Source organism: Phyllopteryx taeniolatus, chromosome 11 (assembly GCF_024500385.1).
Source record: "Phyllopteryx taeniolatus isolate TA_2022b chromosome 11, UOR_Ptae_1.2, whole genome shotgun sequence".
Classification (NCBI taxonomy): Eukaryota; Metazoa; Chordata; class Actinopteri; order Syngnathiformes; family Syngnathidae; genus Phyllopteryx; species Phyllopteryx taeniolatus.
In genome coordinates, this window is record NC_084512.1 from 903,787 (window position 1) to 930,650 (window position 26,864).

Consider the following 26,864-nt stretch of genomic DNA (forward strand, 5'->3'; position numbering starts at 1 on the left):
ACCCCCCAAAATGATAAATTTTTAAAAAAGAAAAAAAATTGGGAAAAAAGAAAATCAGTGTATAGGTGAATCCGCAGGTGCCAAACTGCCAATATACTATACATATATATATATATATATATATATATATATATATATATATATATATATATATACGGTCCACTGTAGAGATAAAAAGATATACGTATACACAGTATGAAATAAGATATGAACATGAGCAGCAATATTGCTATTGCACCAGTAGGTTCTGGTTCATACTTAATATATGGAATGAGTAAGAAACATCCATTCATTTTCCGAGCCGCTTCTCCTCACTAGGGTCGCGGGCGTGCTGGAGCCTATCCCAGCTGTCATCGGGCAGGAGGCAGGGTACACCCTGAACTGGTTGCCAGCTAATCGTAGGGCACATACAAACAAACAACCATTCGCACTCACATTCACACCTACGGGCAATTTAGAGTCTCCAATTCATGCATGTTTTTGGGATGTGGGAGGAAACCGGAGTGCCCGGAGAAAACCCACGTAGGCACGGGGAGAACATACAAACTCCACACAGGCGGGGCCAGGGATTGAACCCCGGTCCTCAGAACTGTGAGGCTGACGCTTCCTCCCATGTCCCAAAAACATGCGTGGTAGGTTGATTGAAGACTCTAAATTGCACGTAGGTGTGGATGTGAGTGTGAATGGTTGTTTGTTTCTATGTGCCCTGCAATTGGCTGGCGACCAGTTCAGGGTGTACCCCGCCTCCGACCCGAAGATAGCTGGGATAGGCTCCAGCAGCCCGCCACCCTAGTGAGGATAAGCGGTAAGGAAAATGGATGGATGGATGGATGGATGGACAAGATATATGAAATACATCAATACAGGTATCAATTTGAAACTCTCAGCGCATCCATTATGGGGATCGAACCCAGAACACCAGGTCTACAGAGACCTGCTGCATTGAAAACCACTTGCACTTGCTGGCTATACATTGAAAACCACTTGCACTTGCTGGCTATACATGTTGCGGCAACAAACATAAATGTCCTTCACGCACTGACAGACTTGTTAACTCGCCAAGTAACTTGAAGCTCACTCCAAACGCCGTCAACACCTGCAAAGCAGCCCGAGGTCTTGAGTGTTTTTATGAGAAAACGACTAAAGGACGTGCACAAACTGAGGCCTCGTTTGTCATGGCTCACGTGACTTTCCGGTAAACAACACACACTTTGAATTGGGGCTTCATCTGGCATGCCCACATTTGCTTGAGACACGCTTGTAAGCCTTGTTTCATTTGGCCCATCACTACTTATTGGTTTAGGAGCGCTTCTTGTTCCCCAATTTTTTCTCTTTTGTATTTACCAGTTTTATGTTTTCGCTTTAAAAAAAAAATACTGTAGAATTATCCGTACGCTCTTCAATGCTCACAGACAGTGTCTCCAACCACCACAGGGGGTGGGTGGGGATGAGTGGGTGGGTGGTGGTGAATGTGTCCCATTGTTCAACAGTCATCAATGACCCCCCCCTCCCTCCCCTCCAGTGCTGTGCAAGTCACGAGAATTGTAACCAGTTTTATGGTGTCAGATGATATAAACCAAGTTTCCTGTGTCTTGTGAAGACAATCTGGTTGGTTGAGGTACAGGAGGCAAGAATGCAACAGTTTATCAGTTCTCGTGGTTGCCATGGCAACCGGGCCATAGTCACTACAGTAGTGAAGAGACAATGACAACCGAAAATAGTTGGGCTGGCTGAGATTTTCTGTGGTCCAGCGTTGACATATAGTAAATACGAAATTGTTACCAAAGCGCTAGAGAAAATGACCATCAGTGTACTACCCATGCCTATTTCTGGTATTTCTCAGTGAACTTTATCCTTCATGTCACCTGATCTACCATCATTAGTAAAAACAATCAGATTACATTGTTTAGTTTATGTATTTCTTTTTAGATAGTAGGATTACATAAAAATGGTATGTGTGTGCACGGCAAATGATAGACATCTCTTCGGTCATATTTTCTGTCTCTACAGTTTCTGATAGGCTGTTCCTGTTGGACAAGTTTTAAAATAATAAGAAAAAATAAATTTCAGGCATAACATTGAGCCACAAAGGGATCATTTCTAAAAAGATCCTTTTAATAATATTCAACTTCCAGGTCAGACAGACAGTTTTAATATATTGTATATGACAAAAAGTTTTTGGTTTTTTTTGGTAATTAAGTCGTAGAATTAAAAACAATAATAACATTCTTGGCGGCACGTTGGACGCAAAATGAGTAGCACTGTTAAAACAATTTTAGCTTACTTTTGTCCACAGCTTGAAGACAAATCCATATATTTTAATATACTATCAATGACATGATGTATTCTTATTTTAACAAATAAGATCATATTAAGCTACACACTATAACTGCATAAAAAGATATCAAATAACACACACACAATACTGGGATCCCACATAACTAGTTTATGTTACAATGTGTCATATACAATATTTATTAAAGGGATTAATTTGGGTTTCTGCATTTTTATTGCACACATCCAATGTCACAAAACCTGATGTCTATTTCAGTAAATAATTCATAGGTTCAATTCTATGCATACAGTACAGTCAGTTTTAAAAGCTAAGTATGTTTGCTGCCAACATATTTTCTTTTTCTTTTTATATTTTGCACTTTAAACCTTTGTTAAGGTACAGGGGAAGAACTCTCGAACTCAAGTGAATGATGTTCTAGGCCTCCATAGCCATTAATCTTCTTCAGCTTCAGCTGATCCACCAGTAGAAGGCACTGGGTCTCTGGAACGGGCTCCTTCTTGGAGAACAACCGGCTTATCTCCATGAATGTCTTGTTTTTGGTCTCTGGTATGACCGTGTAGACATAGACGGCCACTGACAGACAAATGCTGGCGAAGATCAAGTAGCAGTAAGACCCAGCTGACATCTAATAGTTGGATGAAACAGAAAACTGAGTGTGAGGGCACACACTAGTTACAAACAACAAAACATGCGGTTGCAAAGTAATGCTGTGATAGGCTCAGTGATGTGATGTAAGTGGTTTGGTAAAATAAGGTCAATTCAGGGTAGTCAAAACTGTCATTGTCATGACAAAAAAATATTAAATTTACTTGTCTGGAACAAATTGGCGGCACGGTGGTCGACTGGTTAGAACGTCTGCCTCATAGTTCTGAGGACTGGGGTTCAATCCCCGGCCCCGCCTCTGTGGAGTTTGCATGTTCTCCCCGTGCCTGCGTGGGTTTTCTCCGGGCACTCCGGTTTCGTCCCACATTCCAAAAACATGCATGGTAGGTTGATTGTAGACTCTAAAATTGCCCGTAGGTGTGAATGTGAGTGCGAATGGTTGTTTGTTTGTATGTGCCCTGCGATTGGCTGGCAACCAGTTCAGGGTGTACCCCGCCTCCTGCCCGATGATAGCAGGGATTGGCTCCAGCACTCCCGCGACCCTTGTGAAGATAAGCGGCTCAGAAAATGGATGGATGGATGGATGGAACAAATTGTCAGGTCTGCTGTCTCTGTAGACTGACCTCCGTCACCCTTCCTGTTTGTGAGTGAGTGAGTGTGTGTGTGTGTGTGTGCACGTGTGTGTGTGCACGTGTGTGTGTGCATGCGGGACTGCATGTGTGTTTCAGTGTGTTTGGAGTGGACACAGGCATGTTGGAGTCAACCAGCAGCACTGATTAATAGCTGCCTGCTCCAAAGCCAGTTGCACATTGGTAGATAAACAACAATCTTTCGTTAAGTTTCTTAATTCCAGCCTCTTATGGAATTCTAGTCTCTCAAATGTGACAAGAACGCGTTAACCACTGACCACCGTAGTACCCTTGATGAAGAAGTGTGTTGATGGCTCCCATTCACTCTCCCTGCTACTTTATCTGTATGAACAGCTGCCATCACACCTCTGACCCTGCAGTAAACATGGGGTTGCACTTCATGCTGAAACACCTTGATTATGCATTGACGTATTCTAGGATCCTGATTGTGGACTTCAATCCTGCATTCAACACCATCATCCCTGAACTCCTCTTCTCCAGCTCAGCATATCTGCTTCCTGACAGGCAGGGCACAGCAGGTGAGGCTGGAGGAAACAGACTCCTCCACACACACCATCAGCGCCTAGGCCCTCTACTCCACTGCTCTTCTCTTTCTACATGAACAACTGGAACTCAACGCATCCAGCTGTCAAGCTTCTGAAGTTTGCAGACAACACCAGAGTCATCAGTCTCATTGACGATACAGATGAGTGTGCATATCAACAGGAAGTTGAGTGGCTGGTGCTGTGATGCAGCCAGCACAATATGTCGTTGAACTCTCTCTGAGGTGATTGCAGACATTAGGACAAAATCACTTGCCACAACTGTCCCTGATACTTCAAACGGTCCTGTGTCAACCTTTGAGACCTTCAGGTTCCTGGGAATGACAACCCCTCAAGACCTGAAGTCAACTCCATCCTCACAATTGCCCAGCAGAGGATGTACTTCCTGCAGCTGCTGAGAAAGTACAGCCTGCCAAATGAGCTGTTGAGGTACTTCCAGACAGCAGTCATTGAATCAGTCCTGTGTTTAACAACCACAGCTTGGTTTGGTGGTGCTACAAAGAAGGACAAAATCTGACTGTGACACAGTTAGGACGGCCGAGAGGATGATTGGTATCCCCCTATCCACTCCAGACATCAACTTTGTTAGCTCCACATTCAGAAAACATTCAACAGCTTTGTATACATTGCCGATAACTTCCAGTGGTAGCTCGGTGATGGTCAAAGGCCTTTGTGGTGCGCTCCCTTGGCTACAGAAGGTGGCTTTAGGGATGTTGAATATCACCTCTCTAGCAGCGAAAGAGCCTTACCCGTTGTGCTAAGTAGAGTGGTTCTGGTTAGAAATAGTCGGGCCAACCTTCTTCTTGAGAATGGTTGGACTCGCTTCTATTTGGAGTTACCCCGGTGAGAGGCGCCGAACAGTTGTGGGCATACTACTTGCCACCTGACTCGTTGCCTGTACTTTGAGGTTCACCCCGGTGAACAAGTGAGGAGCCTCCCTCCGCACCCTCATTTGGGAGGGGCAGGTGCTGAGTGACGTTAGTGTGTAACAGCAGCTCAGAATATCCACCCTTTTTGAGAGGGTGCTGGAGAGTGCTCCAACTGGGGTTCCCCTCTTTCTGCTGGGGGACTTCAATGCTCATGTGCGAAATGACAGTGAGACCTGGAAGGGCGTGATGGGGAGGAATGGAAATTGGAAATTCAGCTACTGTGGGTCGAAGTCAAATAAGAAGAGGTGGAAAGCGGGTTTTTCGGCAGAAAGAGAAGAGGAAAGCACAGAGCCGAGAACTGAATGTGGGGCCTTTGAATGTTGGGACTATGACAGGAAAATCTCGGGAGTTGGTTGACATGATGATTAGGAGAAAGGTTGATATATTGTGTGTCCAGGAGACCAGGCGGAAAGGCAGTAAGACTAGAAGTTAAGGGGCAGGGTTTAAATTATTTTACCATGATGTAGATGGGAAGAGAAATGGAGTCGGGGTTATTTTAAAAGAAGAGTTGGCCAAGAATGTCTTGGAGGTGAAAAGAGTATCAGATTGAGTGATGAGGCTTAAACTCTGAAGGTGTTATGTGTAATGTGATTAGTGGCTATGCCCCACAGGTAGGATGTGACCTCGAGGTGAAAGAGAAATTCTAGAAGGAGCTAGACGAAGTAGTTCTGAGCGTCCCAGACAGAGAGAGAGTCGTAATTAGTGCAGATTGTAATGGACATGTTGGTGAAGGTAATAGGGGTGATGAAGAAGTGATGGGTAATTACGGCATCCAGTAAAGGAACTTGGAGGGACAGATGGTGGTAGACTTTGCAAAAAGGATGGAAATGGCTGTAGTGAACACTTTTTTTCCAGAAGAGGCACGAACATAGGATGACATACAAGAGTGGAGGTAGAAGCACGCAGGTGGATTACATCTTGTGCAGATCATGTAATCTGAAGGAGGTTACCAACTATAAGGTAGTGGTAGGGGAGAGTGTGGCTAGACAGCATAGGATGGTGGTGTGTAAGATGACTCTGGTGGTGGGGAGGAAGATCAGGAAGACAACACCATGTGGTGGAAGCTGAGACAGGACGAGTGTTGTGCAGCTTATCGGGAAGAGGTGAGACAGGCTCTCGGTGGACGGGAGGAGCTTCCAGAAGACTGGACCACTGCAGCCAAGGTGATCAGAGAGGCAGGCAGAAGAGTACTTGGTGTATCTTCTGGCAGGAAAGGAGAGAAGGAGACTCCGTGGTGGAACCTCACAGTACAGGAAATCATACAAGGAAAAAGGTTAGCTAAGAAGAAGTGGGACATTGAGAGGACCGAGGAGAGGCGAAAGGAATACATTGAGATGCGACACAGGGCAAAGGTAGAGGTGGCAAAGGCCAAACAAGAGGCATATGATGATGTATGGAAGGTTGGACACTAAAGGAGAAGATCTATACAGGTTGGCCAGACAGAGGGATAGAGATGGGAAGGATGTGTAGCAGGTTTGGGTGATTAAGGATAGTGATGGAAATATGTTGACTGGTGCCAGCAGTGTGCTCGCTAGATGGAAAGAATACTTCGAGGAGTTGATGAATGAGGAAAATGAGAGAGAAGGGAGAGTAGAAGAGGCAAGTGTGGTGGACCAGGAAGTGGCAATGATTAGTAAGGGGGAAGTTAGAAAGGCATTAAAGAGGATGAAAAATGGAAAGGCAATTCGTCTTGATGGCATTCCTGTGGAGGTATGGAAGCATCTAGGAGAGGTGGCTGTGGAGGTTTTGACCAGCTTGCTCAATAGAATTCGAGTGCGTGAGAAGATGCCTGAGGAATGGAGGAAAGGTGTACTGGTGCCCATTTTTAAGAACAAAGGTGATGTGCAGAGCTGTGGGAACTATTGAGGAATAAAGTTGATGAGCCACACAATGAAGTTATGGGAAAGAGTAGTGGAGGCTAGACTCAGGACATAAGTGAGTATTTCCGAGCAACAGTAGGGTTTCATGCCTAGAAAGAGTACTACAGATGCATTATTTGCCTTGAGGATGTTGATGGAAAAGTACAGAGAAGGTCAGAAGGAGTTACATTGTGTCTTTGTGAATCTCGAGAAAGTGTATGACAGAGTACCCAGAGAGGAACTGTGGTACTGCATGCGGAAGTCTGGAGTGATAGAGAAGTATGTGAGAATAATACTTGACATGTATGAGGGCAGCAGAACAGTGGTGTTGTGTGCTCTATGTGTCACAGTGGAGTTTAAGGTGGAGGTGGGACTGCATCATGGATCAGCCTTGAGCCCCTTCCTGTTTGCAGTGGTGATGGATAGGACAGATGAGGTTAGACTTTGAATCCTTGTGGGCCATGATGTTTGTAGATGACATTGTGATCTGCAGTGAAAGCAGGGAGCAGGTGGAGGAACAGTTAGAAAGATGGAGGCATGCAGTGGAAAGAAGAGGAATGAAGATTAGCCGAAGTAAGACAAAATATATGTGCATGAATGAGAAGGGTGGTGGAGGAAGAGTGATGCTACAGGGAGAAGAGATAGCAAGGGTGGAGGACTTTAAATACTTGGGGTCAACCGTCAGAGCAATGGTGAGTGTGGTCAGGAAGTGAAGAAACGGGTCCAAGCAGGTTGGAACGGGTTGAGGAAGGTGTCAGGTGTGTTATGTGACAGAAGAGTCTCTAGGCTGAAGGGCAAAGTTCATAAAACAGTGGTGAGGCCAGCCATGATGTACGGATTAGAGACAGTGGCACTGAAGAGACAACAGGAAGCAGAGTTGGAGGTGGCGGAAATGAAGATGTTGAGGTTCGCTCTCGTAGTGACCAGGTTGAATAAAATTAGAAATGAGCTCATCAGAGGGACAGCCAAGGTTCGATGTTTTGGAGACAAAGTTTGAGAGAGCAGACTTCGATGGTTTGGACACGTCCACAGAAGAAATAGTGAGTATATTGGTAGAAGGATGATGAGGATGGAGCTGCCAGGCAAGAGAGCGAGAGGAAGACCAAAGAGAAGGTTGATGGATGTCGTGAGGGAAGACATGATGGCAGTTGGTGTTCGAGAGGAGGATGCAGGAGATAGGCTTACATGGAAAAGGATGACGCGCTGTGGCGACCCCTAACGGGACAAGCCGAAAGGAAAAGAAGAAGAAGAATAGTGGCTGAAGCGTGAGGCAGCTACACTTCCTTTCGCTTACCTAATAGGGGAACTTGGTACGCCTTTGTACTGTACCGGAAAAATACAAATACAAATACACGTAATTTTGTAATACCATAACCCCACCGCCACCATGGTCCACTCGATCCACAACGCTGACATCAGCAAACCGCTTACCCACACGACACCACACACGCTGCCTGCCATCTGCCCTGAACAGTGAAAACCTTGAGTCATCCGTGAAGAGAACACCTCTCCAACGTGCCAGACGCCATCGAATGTGAGCATTCGCCCAATCAAGTCGGTTACGACGACAAACTGCAGTCAGGTCGAGACCCGGATGAGGAAGACGAGGATGCAGATGAGCTTCCCTGAGACGGTTTCTGACAGTTTGTTCATAAATTATTTGGTTATGCAAACCGATTGCTGCAGCATCTGTCCGGGTGGCTGGTCTCAGACGATTTTGGAGGTGAACATGCTGGATGTGGAGGTCCTGGGCTGGTGTGGTTACACGTGGTCTGCAGTTGTGAGGCCGGTCTGAAACGCCTCTGGAGACGGCTTATGGGAGATAAATGGACACTCAATTCATGGGCAACAGCTCTGGTGGACATTCCTGCAGTCATACATGCCTGTTTTGTACTGTACATGCCACGGGCACTCATACAAGGCACGTGATTGGTTCCCGGCGCGACATCGACCAATGAGAGCACGAGTGGATTTATTCCATGAGCGGATTGGCTGAGCATCTGTTGACGCTGTTGACTGTCTCGCATACTTAGTGTTGTGTTTGCGTTTTTTGTTTAAGCGATAACTTTTTTTTATTAGTTAAGCCCTTACAATGCCGCCAAAGCACTGTGTCCCTGCGAAAGCCCAAGAGGAAGAAGATGATGACCATCAGCAAAAAAGTGAAAATTCTAGATATGATCAAAGAGTGCAGAAGTTATGTATCTGTGGCATGCCATTCTGTGGCATGCCATTATGGTGTGAACGAATCTACAGTGCGGTACATCAAGAAAGAGGAAGCAAACACCCGCAAAACTCCTTCAATAACCTTCAATAAGGAAGCGAAATGTGTGGTAACTCCGGGTAATAAGAGAATTGTGAAAATGGAAGCTGCATTGGCATTGTGGATTGCTGATTGCAGGGAAAAGACAGAGTTTGGATACTAATATTATCAGGACAAAAGCCAAAGCTCTCTACGAGCAAATCTTGCCCGATGACGACAATGTAGAGCCTGAAGAAGGTGCTGACAAACCTCAAGCCAGTACTAGCGCTGCCAGGAGTGTTTCGCCTCCTCTAGGATGACGCTTTTCAGCCAGCAAGGGCTGGTTCAAAACATTTAAAAAAAGATATGGCCTCAGAAGCGTGCCTCTGTATGGTGAGGCTTCCTCTGCTGACAAAGATGCTTCTTGTCGTTACGTGGAGGAAGAGTTTCCTAACCTCATCAGTGTGGGAGGCTACCTCCCTGAGCAAGTTTTGAACATGGATGAGACAGGCCTTTTTTGGAAGAGGATGCCTTCGCGCACATTCCTCTTCAAGGACGAAGTGAAGAGGCCAGGCTTCAAGCCCCACAAGAACCGTGTGACTGTCATCATGTGTGGCAATGCTGCAGGTTTTATGCTTAGGCCAGGCCTTATTTATAAAGCCAAATATCCACGGGCATTAAAAAACAAGAATAAGGCTCTGCTGCCCATGTAATGGATGCATAACTCCAAGGCCTGGATAACGAAAGCGCTGACCCTCGAATGGTTGCTCCATTGCTTCATTCCCCAGGTGAAGCTGTATCTGGCTGAAAAGGGGCTCCCCTTTAAGGTCCTTCTCCTGATGGACTGTGCAGGAGGCCATGCAACAGATCTGCAATATGACAGGGTGCAGATAGAGTTTCTGCCCCCGAATACCACATCTCTAATTCAGCTGATTGATCTTGGTGTCATTCGTGCCTTTAAGGCACTCTACACTCGCTCCACGATGGAGGGCTTCATCTCGGCAGTTGACAACGACAATGAAGAATTCACCTTGAAAGCATACTGGCGTAGTTACAATATTGCCTCATGTTTGTCTAATATCCAGCAAGCATTAAAGGACATGAAAAGTGAGACCATAAATTCTAGCTGGAAGAAATTATGGCCAAACGTGGTGCACGACTATCCAGGCTTCACTCATGACGAAGTTCATCATTCAGCGGTGGAGAAGGCGGTGAGGCTGGCTCGCATCATAAGGGATGAAGGATTTGTCGAGATGACGGAAGAAGATATCAGCGCCCTTATCGATTGCCACTCAGACCCACTGACAGATGAAGACCTCCTTCAAATGACAAAGTCTGCAAGTGAGGAAGAAAACAAAGAGGAAGACGAAGAAGAAACTGAAAAGCGTGGCCTTACCGTGGAGAACCTGCAACAATTGTGCAACATGGCAAGGGCAATGCAACGATTTGCACAAGACATTGACGACAATATGGTTCAAGCTGTCGAGTTTACCAATCGTGTTGACAGTTATGTCCTTGTACAGGGGAATTTTGAAGCAAAACAAAAAACAAAGACAACAAATGTCCATCACCATGTTTTTCTCCAAGGTAAAAACCCCAGCTACACCGTCAGCACCTCCAGCAGAAGAGTCTCCGAGTGAACCTAAAGGCTCTACGAGTCAAGTGAGAGCCTCTCCTCCGCCACCAACACAAGCCTCTTCGCCTCTCTCAGAAGGCAATGTGGATGAATGTTAATTACTGTATAATAAATGTTAATTACTGTATAAGGTTTTATAATTAAAGATTTAAGTAAATATGTGTACTGTTGTAATCTTTGTCTCAAATATGTCATGTATAAATACTGTTTACATATTTTAAACATTCTGGTACCCACATACACATACATGAATATTCCTGGGGGGGCAAATCCTACTTCGCAGTGTTTGACCTTTCGGGGGGGGGGGGGGGGTTCTGGTCCCCATTAACTGCGAAAAACGAGGGATCACTGTATATAAATAACTATAAAGGTATTTAAACCTGTTTCGTCAGTTTTCATTAGACTGCTTTTACTGATGTTTTAGATTTTTTTTTTGTATTGTTTGTACCGCTATATTTTATTCAGGTATAGTGTGACACCACTCGTGGTGGGTTTTCTTATCTTTGGGGTTGAGTTTTGTCGATGTGGTTAAAAAGCTCTCATCCAGTTTGAAGCTCTTGGGGTCTTATTACACTGGGGAACACAATTTTTGTTGAGTTAGGTCTGACAGCTGTTTTTAACAAATTTTTGGGTGCAGAATCCAAAACTGATCTCAGTTTTTATCTGTCGCGTGAAGTTTTTGAACTATAGATCCCCGTTTTCTTTAAAAAAATATGAAAAATACTGTACTGAACAGATATGTGCTTCTTTGATAAAACTTTTCAAATATTGACATACAATGAAATATGAAAGAAACAGGCATGACTGCGATGTTGATTTAACACTATTATTTTTTTTTACAAAGGATATGGCACAAATCCTCTTAATTCCTACTATGCTAGCTTTCTGTTTGCAGATATCGATAGTACTGACCTATTGGGAGCTGCACACACCTCTCACAGTCTCAATTGTGACTGCACAAACAAGTTGCCACGTAGCTGTAGATGAGTCCAATCGTAATCAGCTGGAGATTCTTACTGCAGATAATCAGTGGAATTTTGCTCATTTGGAGACTAAGCTGTGGAGAAAAAACTTGACGTGCTAGAAAAAAACCCGACTGCGATTTTGGAATTAATTTTAGTTTTAATCAGCATAAATATCTCACGAATTTTTTTTTTCAAATTGTTCCCCAGTGTTATTAGTGAAGGAATAAAGGGTTGCTAGTTATCTAGTAATGCCGGTACAATTTATTTATTTATTTTTTTTATCCATCCAGCCATCCATTTTCCGAGCCGCTTCTCCTCACTAGGGTCGCGTGCGTGCTGGAGCCTATCCCAGCTGTCATCGGGCAGGAGGCGGGGTACACCCTGAACTGGTTGCCAGCCAATCGCAGGGCACATAGGAACAAACAACCATTCGCACTCACAGTCATGCCTACGGGCAATTTAGAGTCTCCAATTCATGCATGTTTTTGGGATGTGGGAGGAAACCGGAGTGCCCGGAGAAAACCCACGCAGGCACGGGGAGAACATGCAAACTCCACACAGGCGGGGCCAGGGATTGAACCCGGGTCCTCAGAACTGTGAGGCTGACGCTCTAACCAGTCTTCCACCGTGCCGCCTTTGAATGACTAATATAGCAATAGTCCAGTGCAATGACCATTGTGCAAAGGGTGCCGAGACTTAAAGGAGTGTTTGCAATATTTATGTTTATGTGGATTTTCTATTGTTATTTCAAGTGTTTTCACCTGTAAGAAGGGGAAGACAAAGCCTACAGTAAAGTTGGAAAGCCAGTTGAGAGATCCTCCCACAATGTAGGCGGCTGGGCGGTGTGACTGTTTAAACAGCTCTGCTGTAACCAAGAAGGGAATGCCAGCTACAAGAAAGAAACACATGCACTGGCAATCACATATTTCATCCTTAATACAAAAATAATATTGGCAAAATGTACAATATGTTTAATGTTTGAAATTAACAAATCAAATAAAAAAGATGAATAATCTGACTTGGACTTCTCAGTGGACTCTCTCTCCGGAACACAGGAATAGACCTTACCTGGAAAGCTGTCGTTGAACACACACTCTAGTCCCACCTCTTAAAAGGGGGTACCAATACAGAGGCATTATCCTTGATGTCCTTGCTACATTGCAGAGACGTACTGTACAGCCAAGACATCCCCACAACATACAGAGTCTTTAATATTTGCAGGCTTTCAAATCTGCAGCCTATACGTCCTTGGGGGTTTGGTGTACAGTACACATTATACCACGTTTGGAGGATATTAATGTGTGCAACATTCTATACATTTGAGCATGACATGTGTCCCTGGATCTCTGCCGTAAATTGAGCTGTCAGGGCCATATTCTCCCGTTCGCATGCAAGTCCTTTCCAAATTTTTCACTATGCATATTCTCCCGACCAGACTTCTGACACACCCACTGCATGTAAACTGAGAAAAAACGCGGATACAAAAATGAGGCATGATTCACTGAGAACTGAGGATTGTGTGGAAATACTGGAACATGTAGTTTTCCTGAGACTTACGAATGTCATTGAAATGCATGAAAAAAATATTATATATCCTGTAAAGTGAATTCCAGAAACAATTTAGTTCTGTATTGAGGAGATATAATGTCAGACTGTTTTTCAGCATTTCAATTTTACAGATTTTTTGGGGCATGGCTAAAACAGCTCCCGATGATGCACTTTGACATCCAGCATGAGTCAGCCGTCCCCGACTATATAAGAAATGAGCGCCTTTGTTCACATCACTGGCTATTAGGCGCAATTGCGAATTATTAGTTATAATTACTTGGCCCATGGCGGCACGGTGGACGACTGGTTAGAGCGTCAGCCTCACAGTTCTGAGGACCAGGGTTCAATCCCCGGCCCCGCCTGTGTGGAGTTTGCATGTTCTCCCCGTGCCTGCGTGGGTTTTCTCCGGGTACTCCGGTTTCCTCCCACATCCCAAAAACATGCATGAATTGGAGACTCTAAATTCCCCGTAGGCATGACTGTGAGTGCGAATGGTTGTTTGTTCCTATGTGCCCTGCGATTGGCTGGCAACCAGTTCAGGGTGTACCCCGCCTCCTGCCCGATGACAGCTGGGATAGGCTCCAGCACGCCCGCGACCCTAGTGAGGAGAAGCGGCTCAGAAAATGGATGGATGGATACTTGGCCCATTTCTACCACAACTGCGTGCAGTTAGCTAGCTATGCCTACACCCCGAAAAAGCATCTCCGCTGGATGCCATAATTTACAGAACATCTGTGTCATCATTTAAATTCCCGAATGACATGTAGTTTTATGTTATTCAGCCTATGGTAACATGTTGGAACGCAAAGCGCTGTGGTTACATAAAGTTGAAACCTGATGTATACATACACTATACAGAAAGACATACACTTTGTTTTCCCTCACTGTCTGACATCAAATCATACTAAACCTTTCCTGTTTTTTGTCAATTAGAATTGAAATCCGAAAAGTCAGAATAATTGCAGAGTGTTACGTCAGGAAGGGCGTCTGGCTTAAAACATTGCCAAACAAGTATGAGCGTTCATCCAAAGAATTTCCTACCGGATCAGTCGTGGCCTGGGTTAACAACGTCCGCCACCGGCGCCGTTAACTTGTAGGTTGTCGGTGGAAATTCAGCTACTGTGGGTCAAAGATGAAGGAGAGGTGTAAAGCGGGTTCTTAGGCAGAAAGAGAAGAGGAAAGCACAGAGCCTAGAACTGAACGGACTTTGAATGTTGAGACTGACAGGAAACTCTCGGGAGTTGGTTGACATGATGATTAGAAGAAAGGGTGATATATTATGTGTCCAGGAGAGAAGATGGAAAGGCAGTAAGGCTAGAAGTTTAGGGGCAGGTCTCAAATTATTTTATCATGGTCTAGATGGGAAGAGAACTGGAGTAGGTGTTATTTTAAAGGAAAAGTTTGCTAAGAATGTCTTGGAAGTGAAAAGAGTATCAGATCAAGTGATGAGGCTGAAACTTGAAATGTATAATTTGATTAGTGGCTATGCCCCACAGGTAGCATGTGACCTAGAGGTGAAAGAGAAATTCTACAAGGAGCTAGACAAAATCGTTCTGAGCATCCCAGACAGAGAGAGAGTTGTGATTGGTGCAGATTGTAATGGACATGTTGGTGAAGCATGCTGTGACAATGCGAGAGATTGCGTGATTTCCGAAGACGAAAAACATGGCGGCGCCCCTTGCATAGATATGAAAAAGCAGCTATTATAATATAAAATTTATCTTTTCACAAGTCTTTTTCCTTTTTCAATGGCGGATGGGTGCTTCGTTCTTTTCTCTTTTCCTTCGCCAGCTTCACTAGCAGCTGTAACTTGTAGAGAGCCACTTTCCATCCGCGCAGTTATGTCAACACCAACTCGTCTGTCATGGAGGATCCGAGCCATCACATTGAGGTGCCGCTGAAGAGGAAAAAAATGATTCTTCCACTTCAAGTGAGGATTTACTTGATTCAACAAAGATACAGACGAGTGTCCTCCTCTCAATCGACAAGAAATTGTCAATTACACTTGAATTGCTTTGCCAGGAGATCGCCGAACTCAGAAAGAGCTAAGTTAAGATAACACTGTGCTCCAATCAAACATGTCAACGTCATCAGAACTACAAACTCTTAGACTGGAATATAAACTCATGAAGGAACCATTCAATCAAGACGCATGCGCGACCTCGAGGTGCAGATTAAAAAGTTTAAGATACTTTGCAGTATGAGGCTCCCGGGCTACTGCTCAAGATACAGCAAGATACAGTCGACAAGATTACTTTTCACCATGTTCACCGAATGGGAGGCCCTCGCCCAGGAAACCGACCACGTCCCATCATTGCAAAGTTTGAACACTTTCAGCAAAACATTTTTGTAAAATCAAAAGGTTGGGAGCTCAAAAGGACTTCGTTTGGAAAGAACGATCACTTCCCCAAGGAAATCAACAAGAGGCGTAAAATCTTGTACCCATTGATGAAGAATCATCGCAACAAAGGCAAACGAGCGTGGCGAGTTGTCAATAAACTCTATGTCGACGGCCAACTGTTTCGTGATGCCAAAGTCACGCCCTGGCTCTTCTGGATAAATACTTCTTTTGATCTGTTGTTGTGATGAATGAATGTGTAATTCTTTCCACTTTTGCTGAGACAAAAAAAAAGAAAAAAACGCAATCACACATGCCACCAGCATGAATCCTCACTCCTATCTATCTGCTTTCCTGCTCTGCTTGTTTCCACACACACTAAATATGCTCAAATTCTTCTTGCGCACTACAAACAACCACTACACACCATATTATCACTGTTTGTTTTTTATGTTCAGTGTTTTTTCATTACCCTCCTATGTACCCTGGTTTTGCTGTACTTAAATATAACATCTCCATCACCCTCTCTAAATAACATTTAACAACAGAATACCAAAAAATCTCCCAAAAACTATTTTAAAAAAAACAACAACGAATGAATAGTATGAAATGTATTTTAAATTATGGTACACGCACCCATTATATGTCACACTTAACTTTTGTGTCATGGAATGTCAATGGCATTCAATCGCAGGCAAAGAGAATGAAGATTATGGATTATACCACTAAAGACCTCCTCCTATTACAAGAAACGCACCTTACTGAGTCAGAAGAAAAAGGCCTCATTGACTCTAATTTCTTTTATAACTGTAGACAAAGAGGAGTCTCGATACTAGTCCATAAAAGACTACTTTTTACAATAATTAGTACAGTCACAGATCCAGAAGGCTGATCTATAATTATACACGCTACAATATTTAACAAGCGTTACACAATCGTCAATGTATACGCTCCAAATAAAGATGATGCTCTTTTCACACTTGTTAAACTTCCATCCATCCATCCATTTTCTACCGCTTATCCGAGGTCGGGTCGCGGAGACAGTAGCTTTAGCAGGGATGCCCAGACTTCCCTCTCCCCATCCACTTCATCCAGCTCTTCCGGGAGGATCCCGAGACGTCACCCTTTTCCGACTGAGGACCATGGTCTCAGATTTGGAGGTGCTGATTCTCATCCCAGCCGCTTCACACTGTTGGCTTCATACCGCTTAGAATTAAGGCCAAAAAGTTCCATCTTGGTCTCATCAGACCAGATAATCTTATTTCTCACCATCTGAGAGTCTTTCAGGTGTTTTTTTTTTAGCAAACTCCATGCGGGCTTTCATGTGTCTTGCACTGAGGAGAGGCTTCCGTCGGGCCACTCTGCCACAAAGCCCCGACTGGTGGAGGGCTGCAGTGATGATTGACTTTCTAGAACTTTCTCCCATCTCCCGACTGCATCTCTGGAGCTCAGCCACAGCGATCTCTGGGTTCTTCTTTACCTCTCTCACCAAAGCTCTTCTCCCCCGATTGCTCAGTTTGGCCGAACAGCCAGCTCTAGGAAGGGTTCTGGTCATCCCAAACGTCTTCCATTTAAGGATTATGGGGGCCACTGGGCTCTTGGGAACCTTAAGTGCTGCAGAATCTTTTTTTGTAACCATGGCCAGATCGGTGCCTTGCCACAATTCTGTCTCTGAGCTCCTCAGGCAGTCCCTTTGATCTCATGATTTTCATTTGCTCTGAAATACACTGTGCGCTGTAAGGTCTTATATAGACAGGTGTGTGGCTTTCCGAATAAAGTCCAATCAGTATAATCAAACACAGCTAGACTCCAATGAAGGTGTAGAATCATCTCAAGGATGATCAGAAGAAATGGACAGCACACAAGTTAAATATATGACTGTCACAGCAAAGGGTCTGAATATTTATGGCTGTGTGAAATTATTTTTTAATAAATCTGCAAAAATGTCAACAATTCCGTTTTTGTCTGTTGATATGGGGTGCTGTGTGTACATTTTTGAGGAAAGAAATTGTTAAATATATTGTAGAAGTTATCATTTATTTGCTTAGCTTGCATTAGTATTATGGACCATTTTGAGAAAGGAACATGTCTCACCTTCAAGAAGATGAAGAGAGAGAGAAGGACGTGGCCGGGACGTGGCAGGTGTTGGTCCCATGTTTTCACCTTGAAACCCTACCCTTAGTGTGTTCTGTCTTGTAGCTTAGTACGTTATGTCTTGTAAACTTAGAAACCTCCCTATTTCAAATAAATACAGGAGCGACGGGAGAGATTGTTTAGAGCGTATTGAGAGGCTGTAATCTGAACAATCTCCCATACGCCCTCCTCATGAGAAAAAGAAACCAGCGTCTTCATTCCTTTTGTGTCTATTTTTTATAATGTTGGGTAAGATAAATCCAACATTAAATGAACTTAAATTATTTTAGCAAATGGTTGCAATATAACAAAGAGTGAAACATTTAAGGGGGTCTGAATACTTTCCGTACCCACTGTATCTGCTCATTAATGACAGAACACTAAATCAATCTATATGCTGATGATATTCTTTACATACAGGAACCCAGCATTCTCTTCAGGTAGTCTCTCACCTCATTAAAATATTTTCACAAATATCAGACGACTAGCAACTGGACAAAATCAACAATACTCCCAATAACAGCAAACTCCTGCAGATCAAAACCCAGATTACCCTATTCCTATAGGAAACATTAAGTATTTAGGTATTAATATTTCGTCAAAACTCACAGAGCTAGCCAATCTAAATTACACACCACTTTTGGAAAAAATCTCATCTGATATAAAACGCTGAAATAACTTGCCTATATCACTACTGGGATGAATAGCTACAATAAAAATGAAAACCTTACCTCAAATAAATTATTTATTTTCAATGAATCCATTTAAGACCACATTTAAATGGTTTCAAACCTTAGATTCTGCTGTGATAATTTTTTCAAAAAAATAAGAAAAATAGAATTAGTCTATCCACTCTTCATAAAATTAAACAGGAGGGAGGTCTAAATGCTCCCAACTTTAAACACTATTATTTAGCTAACCAATTACAATAACTCATCAAATGGTGGCACCACAATGAGGAGCATCATCCTTGGCTAGAATTGGAACAGATAGACTGCAACAACATCAAACTCTCAAAACTCCCATTTATCTTATCTGTCTTAAACGCCATAAATGCTTCATGAACCGAATAATCGCATCCACCTTAACGGCTTGGTGGCAAAGTTTAGAATCTACAGGGTCTCAATTAGCTCCCAGTATGCTCTCCCAAATCTGGTATAATCCAGATTTCGAAATTAATAATATGGGGTATATTATTATTCATTTATACATTCATTTTAGTACATGGGAACAACATGGAATTGACCACCTACAACTATTTAACAATATGTTTTTAGGAATTCCAGGAATTCCAAATAACAGGCGGAAACTTTCTTCAATACAATAAATTAAAAGCAGCAATAAAAAAAAAAAAGAATACAAACACTCCAGAGCACTCTCGAACTGCCGGAGTTTGTCAAGCAAATACTGACACTTCTCCCGCAAAGTAAAATAAATCTTTAAAAAGTTTATAAATTAATTTCATGTACTAAATCAATGCATTTATCAATCACCAAATGGGAAGAAGCCCTTTCCATGCCCACTGACCGTAACTACTGGATACAGATTTGTAACAATACATTTAGAAAGACAAAAAACGCAAAACAGCTTATACAATATAAAGTGCTCCATAGAGCACACTTTACTCAGTACACTATGCATAAAACAGGCTTCTCTCCATCTAATATATCCGTGCAATGCACCAAAAATATCCCAGTCACCTATGTTCATGCTATATGGCTGATGGGCTGGCATTGGGTCACTGCGGCCCCCACAGGGGGACCACTTGTAGGGGCGCCTCGGTGGGGCCGGCGAACCGCCCTGGGTCCCTCGGTCTGGGATGTGTCCCGTCCCAACGGGGTGCTTCCCGGTGGACCCCTGGGCCTGATCCCGCCCCTCGATTGATTGGGTGGGGTCCTCAACCTCCGCGGTGGGGGCACAGCAATTACAGGACACTTCTGTCAGTCTAAGTGCATGTAAAACGGTCTCAATTCACTTGCATGTGTCCGCAGGCACACACCCCTGGGACCTTTTCACTGGGTGTGGGGCCACTCACTTATTGCGACAAATAATTCATGAATATGCAAATTGCTTGTGTATCCCCTCACTCATACTCTCGTCCGATAGACTTTTATAATTTACAATCCCACCACCAGCCAGGTTCACAACCCTTGTCCTGCATGCTTCTTCTCCTGTCCTTGTCCTGTTCTAGCTTTTCCTATCCTGGTGAGGACGTGAAGAAACGGGTCCAAGCAGGTTGGAACGGGTGGTAGAAGGTGTCAGGTGTGCTATGTGACAGAAGAGTCTCTGCTCAGATGAAGGGCAAAATTTATAAGACAGTGGTGAGGCCAACCACTTTGTTTTGGAGACAAAGTTAGAGAGAGCAGACTTCAATAGTTTGGACACATCCAGAGGAGAGATAGTTAGTATATTGGTAGAAGGATGATGAGGATGTAGCTTCCAGGCTAGGGAAAGACCAAAGAGAAGGTGAAGAGCAGGAGAACATGGAAAAGGATGAGACGCTGTGGCGACCCCCAATGGGACAAGCCAAAAGGAAAAGAAGATTTACATCCAGATGTGTTAAACAACTCAGGACAGAGCACCTTTTATTTGAACCCACCCATTTTTCAAGTGAGCAAAAGTATTGGAACATGTGACTGATGGGTGTTTCTAGTTGCTCAGGTGTTGCCTTTTAGAGTGATTGCTTAAACGTTAGATAATGCTTGTTTTTGGCTTTGGGTTTCACCTGTTAAAACTGCATTTGCTGTTTAGCAAACATGAAGACCAGAGCGCTGTTTATGGGAGAAAAGCAAACTGTTTTGAAGCTGAGAGACGAGGGAAAATCAAAACTCAAAAATTGCCTTGCCCCCCTAACGCCCTTACGACTGTGCCATAGACCTTCTCCTGGGGGCCCCCCTACCCACCAGCAAATTGCACACTCTCTCGACCCAAAAGAGAGGCCATGGAAATCTACATTTCAGTCTCTGGCTTCCCGTCTAATCCGCCCCTCCTCCTCCTCCTCAACCGTAGGAGGGGGATTCTTCTTTGTAGAAAAGAAGTAAACCACACTCTGCCCTTGTATAGACTTTTAGGGTCAAAACAAAATCACTGTTAATGACAAGCACCCGCTGCCTCTAATTGATCCCTCATTGGAGCCCTTCTGTCAGGCTCAAATTTTCACCAAATTAGACCTGATGCATCCGTATCCGCAAAGGTGATGAGTGGAAAACAGCTTTTAACACTCCCCTTGGCCATTTTGAGTATCTGGTCATGCCCTTTGATCACACCAACACATCTGAAGTTTTCTAGCACCTTATGAATTATCTCTTCAGAGACGTGCTCAACCGCTTCGTTTTCATTTACCGAGATGTTTTTTGTTTTTTACAGTTCTTTTGAGAAGCACCATCAGCACGTGAGGATGGTTATCCAGAGGCTCCTGGAGAACAAGGTCTATGCCGGATAAATGTGAGTTCCACATCCCCTCTGTGAGCTTCTTGGGTTACATCCTTGCCAAAGGTCAACTCAAGCCTGACCCAATTAAGAACGAGGCAGTCGTCTATTGGCCAACATCTAGCAACCGCAAGGAGCTCCAATGGTTCCTGGGGTTTACCATTTTTTACTGCCGTTTAATCCATGACTACAGAAAGTGATCTCCTGGACTCGACTGACCTCCACCAAATTGAGTGGCTAGTCATGGTGTTGGCACTTTTCCTATCCTTCCCTCACAGGATGTAGCCTTACAGCCCCATGCAACACTCATATTTAATGTTTCATTGTCTTTGTTTCTCCCTGATTCTCAATAAATTTCAATTATAATACTAAGAAACCACAGTGGAAGTTTAAAAACTCCACTGTGACACAGTAAAACTGTTCCTGCATAAAAGGTAAGCAGCCTTCTTCTTCTTTTCCTTTCGGCTCACCACAGCGCGTCATCCTTTTCCATGTAAGCCTATCTCCTGCATCCTCCTCTCGAACACCAACTGCCATCATGTCTTCCCTCACGACATCCATCAACCTTCTCTTTGGTGTTCCTCTAGCTCTCTTGCCTGGCAGCTCCATCCTCATCATCCTTCTACCAATATACTCACTATTTCTCCTCTGGACGTGTCCAAACCATCGAAGTCTGCTCTCTCTAACTTTGTCTCCAAAACATCGAACCTTGGCTGTCCCTCTGATGAGCTCATTTCTAATTTTATCCAACCTGGTCACTGCGAGAGCGAACATCAACATCTTCATTTCTGCCACCTCCAGCTCTGCTTCCCGTTGTCTCTTCAGTGCCACTGTCTCTAATCCGTACATCATAAAAGGGAAACAGCTGAACAGGACAAAAAAAAAGGACATGTTGGTGAAGGAAACAGGGGTTATGAAGAAGTAATGGGTAGGTACAGCATCCAGGAAGGGAACTTGGAGGGACAGATGGTGGTAGACTTTGCAAAAAGCATGGAAATGGCTGTAATGAACACTTTCTTCTAGAAAAGGCAGGGACATAGGATGACCTACAAGAGCGGAGGTAGACGCACACAGGTGGATTACATCCTGTGCAGACAATGTAATCGGAAGGAGGTTACCGACTGTAAGGTAGTGGTCGGGGAGAATGTGGCTAGACAGCATAGGATGGTGGTTTGTAAAATGACTGGTGTTGTTGAGGAAGATTAAGAAGACAAAGGTGGAGCAGAGAACCATGTGGTGGAAGCTGAGAAAAAAAGTGCAGCTTTTCGAGAAGAGGTGAGACAGGCTCTCGGTGGACAGGAGGAGCTTCCAGAAGACTGGACAACTACAGCCAAGGTGATCAGAGAGACAGGCAAGAAAGTACTTGGTGTATCTTCTGGTAGGAAAGGGGAGAAGAAAACTTGGTGGTGGAACCTCAACGTACAGGAAATCATACAAGGAAAGAGGTTAGCTAAGAAGAAGTGGAACACTGAGAGGATCGAAGAGTGTAGAAAGGAACAAATTGAGATGTGACGCAGGGCAAAGGTAGAGGTGGCAAAGGCCAAATGAGGCATATGTATGCCAGGTTGGACACAAAAGTAGGAGAAAATGGCCAGACAGAGGGATAGAGATGGGAAGGATGTACAGCACGTTAGGGTGATTAAGGATAGCGATGGACATTTGTTGACTGGTGCCAGTAGTGTGCTGGATAGGATCTGATGAATGAGGCAAGTGTGGTGGACCAGGAAGTGGCAATGATTAGTAAGGGGGAAGTTAGATAGGCACTAAAGAGGATGAAATATGGAAAGGCAGTTGGTCCTGATGACATTCCTGTGGAGGTATGGAAGCATCTGGGAGAGGTGGCTGTGGAGTTTTTGACCAGGTTGTTCAACAGAATTCTAGCATGTGAGAAGATGCCTGAGGAATGGAGGGAAAGTCTGCTTGGTGCCCATTTTTAAGAACAAGTGTGATGTGCAGAGCTGTGGGAACTATAGAGGAATAAAGTTGATGAGCCACAGAATGACGTTAGGGGAAAGAGTGGTGGCGGCTAGACTCAGGACAGAAGTGAGTATTTGCGAGCAACAGTATGGTTTCATGCCTAGAAAGAGTACCACTGATGCATTATTTGCCTTTAGGATGTTGATGGAAAAGTACAGAGAATGTCAGAAGGAGCTACATTGTGTCTTTGTAGATCTAGAGAAAGCTTATGACAAAGTCCCCAGAGAGGAACTGTGGTACTGCACGCAGAAGTCTGGAGTGGCACAGAAGTATGTTAGAATAATACAGGACATGTACGAGGGCAGCAGAACAGTGGTGAGGTGTACTTTAGGTGTGACAGACGAATTTAAGGTGGAGGTGGGACTACATCAGGGATCAGCCCTGAGCCCCTTCCTGTTTGCAGTGGATAGGCTGACAGATGACGTTAGAACATGGTCCACAATTCTCCTCCCTAGTCTGGAGAGAGTTTTGTAAGGCGGTGGGTCCAGCACCCACCCTCTATTCAGGTAACCATTCCCAGACCAACGGCCAAACAGAACTTGCCAACCAGGATATTGAATCTGCTTTATGCTGTGTCGCCGCACACCATCCATTTTCTTGGAGCTCTTTTCTCCCCTGGGTAGAATATGCCCATAACTCCCTCACCTGCTCTGCGACAGGTATGTCACCCTTCATGGCATGCTATGGTTTCCAACCTCCCTTGTTCCCTGAGCAGGAGGTGGAAGTGGCTGCCCCTGCGATTAGGGATCATCTCTGCAGAATTTGGGCGGTACGGGAACCCGTCAGAGTGGCCCTTAACCGTTGACGGAAAGGAAAAAGCGTCTGGATGTCCATCACTGATCTTTTGCCCCCAAGTATTAGGTTGGACAGATGGTGTGGCTGTCGTCCTGGGACCTTCCCTTGCAAACAGAGTTTGTGGGGTCCTTCACAATCTCCAAGATCATCAACCCTCACTCTGTCCGTTTCAACCTACTCGCTTCTATGAATGTCCACCACACCTTCCATGTTTCCCTACTCCAGAGATGGGAGGATTCGAGTCAAATGACTTGACTCCAGTCGACTCGAGTTGCCAGTTTTATAATTTGTGACTTGCTTGCCAAATGGTTCAAAAAGATTTGACTTTATTTTGACTTGATAGCCAATAGACTTGACTTTGACTTGAACTACATCACTTGACAAATCATCTCGTTTACAGTTGCAAATCTGCATTTTAATTAAGACAGTTTGCCTTTTTTAAGTAAGAAATGTTTTGGGAGGTTATTCACGCCAACCTGGCAACACAGTCTGCATTGTGGCACACTTGCCGGTGTGACGAAGCCACCTTCATGAACAACAATGGAAGGAGCTCCAAAGACAATACATTTTGGATTAAAGGATTATGTTGTCGATGAAGTCTGCAAAAAGAGGATGGCAACCTGCATGTTTTGCAAGTTGCACATTAAATACGCAACAATAATGACGTTGAACTTCATCCGTCACTACAAAACTCACAAAGACAGGTAAGCTAATTTCACAGTTTAGCTAGCTGGTCAAACATTAAGTTTCATAGACTGGTTTGGGAGGATTAAAAATAGAAATGATATGATTGTGAATGCGGCACGGTGGACGACTGGTTAGAGCGTCAGCCTCACAGTTCTGAGGTGCGGGGTTCAATCCCCATCCCCGCCTGTGTGGAGTTTGCATGTTCTCCCCGTGGCTGCGTGGGTTTTCTCCGGGCACTCCGGTTTCCTCCCACATCCCAAAAACATGCATTAATTGGAGACTCTAAATTGCCCGTAGTCATGACTGTGAGTGCGAATGGTTGTTTGTTTCTATGTGCCCTGCGATTGGCTGGCAACCAGTTCAGGGTGTACCCCGCCTCCTGCCCGATGACAGCTGGGATAGGCTCCAGCACGCCCGCGACCCTAGTGAGGAGAAGCGGCTCAGAAAATGGATGGATGGATGGACTTGGGGGTTGCTTGAGATTTGAAGGTTATGACCTGAGACTTGCTTGTGACTTGCACATATGCGACTTACTCCCACCTCTGTCCTACCCAAACCAGTTTCCTCCAGTGTCCTCAACCCTCCGGCTACAACTCCCCCCCGGCTCATCAACGACCATCCTGCTTCACGGTTTTCAGGATACTGGATGTCTGGCCCTGGGGGTGGGGTTGCCAGTATCTGGGGGATTGGGTGTGTTATGGCCCTGAGGAGTGTTCCTGGATCTCCCGTCGCTGATCCTAGACCCCTCGCCTTGCAGGGATTTTTAGGAGGCATCCATTGAGGAGTGGTTACTGGGGTGTTTAGGCACGAACAGACTGCTTGTCGACTACTTTCTTGTTTCAGGCTGGGCTGGGCGGCTTCTGGAGGGCCACTTATTCTTGCATACCTGCAGCTAATCTGTTATCAACTGTGTTTAATCATCGTGCCTGATCGACGAGCAGGCACTAGATGCTTCCCTCTTCTACTACTACTATCCCAGCTGACTCTGGGCGAGAGGCAGAAAATTTACACCCTAAACCAATCGCCAGCCAGTCACAGGGCACATATAAACAAACAACCATTCTCACTCACATTCACACCTACGGACAATTTAGAGTCTTCGATTAACCTTCCATCCATGTTTTTGGGATGTGGGAGGAAACCGGAGTACCCGGAGAAAACCCACGCAGGCACGGCAAGAACATGCAAAACTCCCAAACAACATACAATGAACATCAAATCTAGCAATCTAGCACGTTACTCCAAAGTCTTTCCAGACCAGTAATCACATGAAAGTTACTCATCCAAGTCACTGTGCGTTGCTATTTTTGTCATTTTCCTCATTAAAATAGGCCGTTCTTCTTCTGTGCTGGGCGTCAAAGTGGGGAGAAAAATTGGAATGGTGTATCAGGGGCCCCCTGAGCTTTTGTAAAATTTTGCAGATACAAACATATATATTTTGTATTTAAATTGGTCAATTTTACAAACTAATGCCATAAATGTTAAAAAAAGAATTTTTCTGTGAAAGTTAATGAATAAGGTTGCTTTAACCAAATAAAATGTCTGTCCATACAATTTGGCAAAACAAATTAGATTTTCTTGGCTTTTATCACAGTATGCAAGTTTGGGACAGCTGATGCCAAGCAAAACTATGCAGCAAAACCTCTGTACAACAGCGGCAACCAGAATTTGACGTAAATACGAAGTTACGGACAAACGTGTCCCAAATCCGTCCACTGGCCTCACCACAGGGGATGTTTTTTGACTGACAACTTGTAATTCCGGCCTACACAAAAGATTTAATCAAAGTCTACAAGTCTGTTGATGTCTGTTAATCATTCAGTCTAGCGTCTTACTTCACACACTGAACATATTTTTATGACTCACACTGTACATACAATGTCCGTCCAATGCGGGAAAGCTACCATGTATGTTTTGTTTTACAGAGCTATATACCAAACAGAGACAGTGAATTAGGTGACACACCACTTATGTCACTGCAATGCAATCAACTCTACCATAGTAAACAAATAAATAAATAATAATAATAAAGAATTATTATTATTATATTGAATTGCAGTAAGTAGTTAAATGGTACTTTAAATACATTTTTTTTCCTTATTCATCCTCAAAAAATGGTATGAGCATTAAACAAATGAAAATAAAAGCTAAAATCATGAGAAACAATATTATAGTCTATAATAGAAACGGCACGGTGGAAACTGGTTAGCACATCTGCCTCACAGTTCTGAGGACCTG

The 26,864-nt window shown here is 44.2% G+C and overlaps 1 protein-coding gene across 7 annotated transcripts in view; it reads right to left on the reverse strand.

Annotated features, from left to right (window-relative positions):
* Positions 1–2,426: 2,426 nt before the first annotated feature.
* slc2a15a (solute carrier family 2 member 15a) overlaps positions 2,427–26,864 on the reverse strand; it is a 57,184-nt gene continuing 32,746 nt past the window's right edge. For 3 of the 7 annotated variants that reach the window (XM_061790573.1, XM_061790574.1, XM_061790577.1), the window contains 2 exons: positions 12,481–12,608; positions 2,427–2,921 (listed from right to left, as the gene is read on the reverse strand). In XM_061790573.1, coding sequence (XP_061646557.1) covers positions 2,667–2,921; positions 12,481–12,608 — 383 coding nt within the window. In that variant the 3' untranslated portion in view covers positions 2,427–2,666. Of the gene's footprint in view, positions 2,922–8,642; positions 8,692–11,614; positions 11,771–12,480; positions 12,609–26,864 lie in introns of those variants that run through there. The other 4 variants (XM_061790576.1, XM_061790575.1, XR_009790886.1 and 1 more) reach the window with 3 other exon arrangements.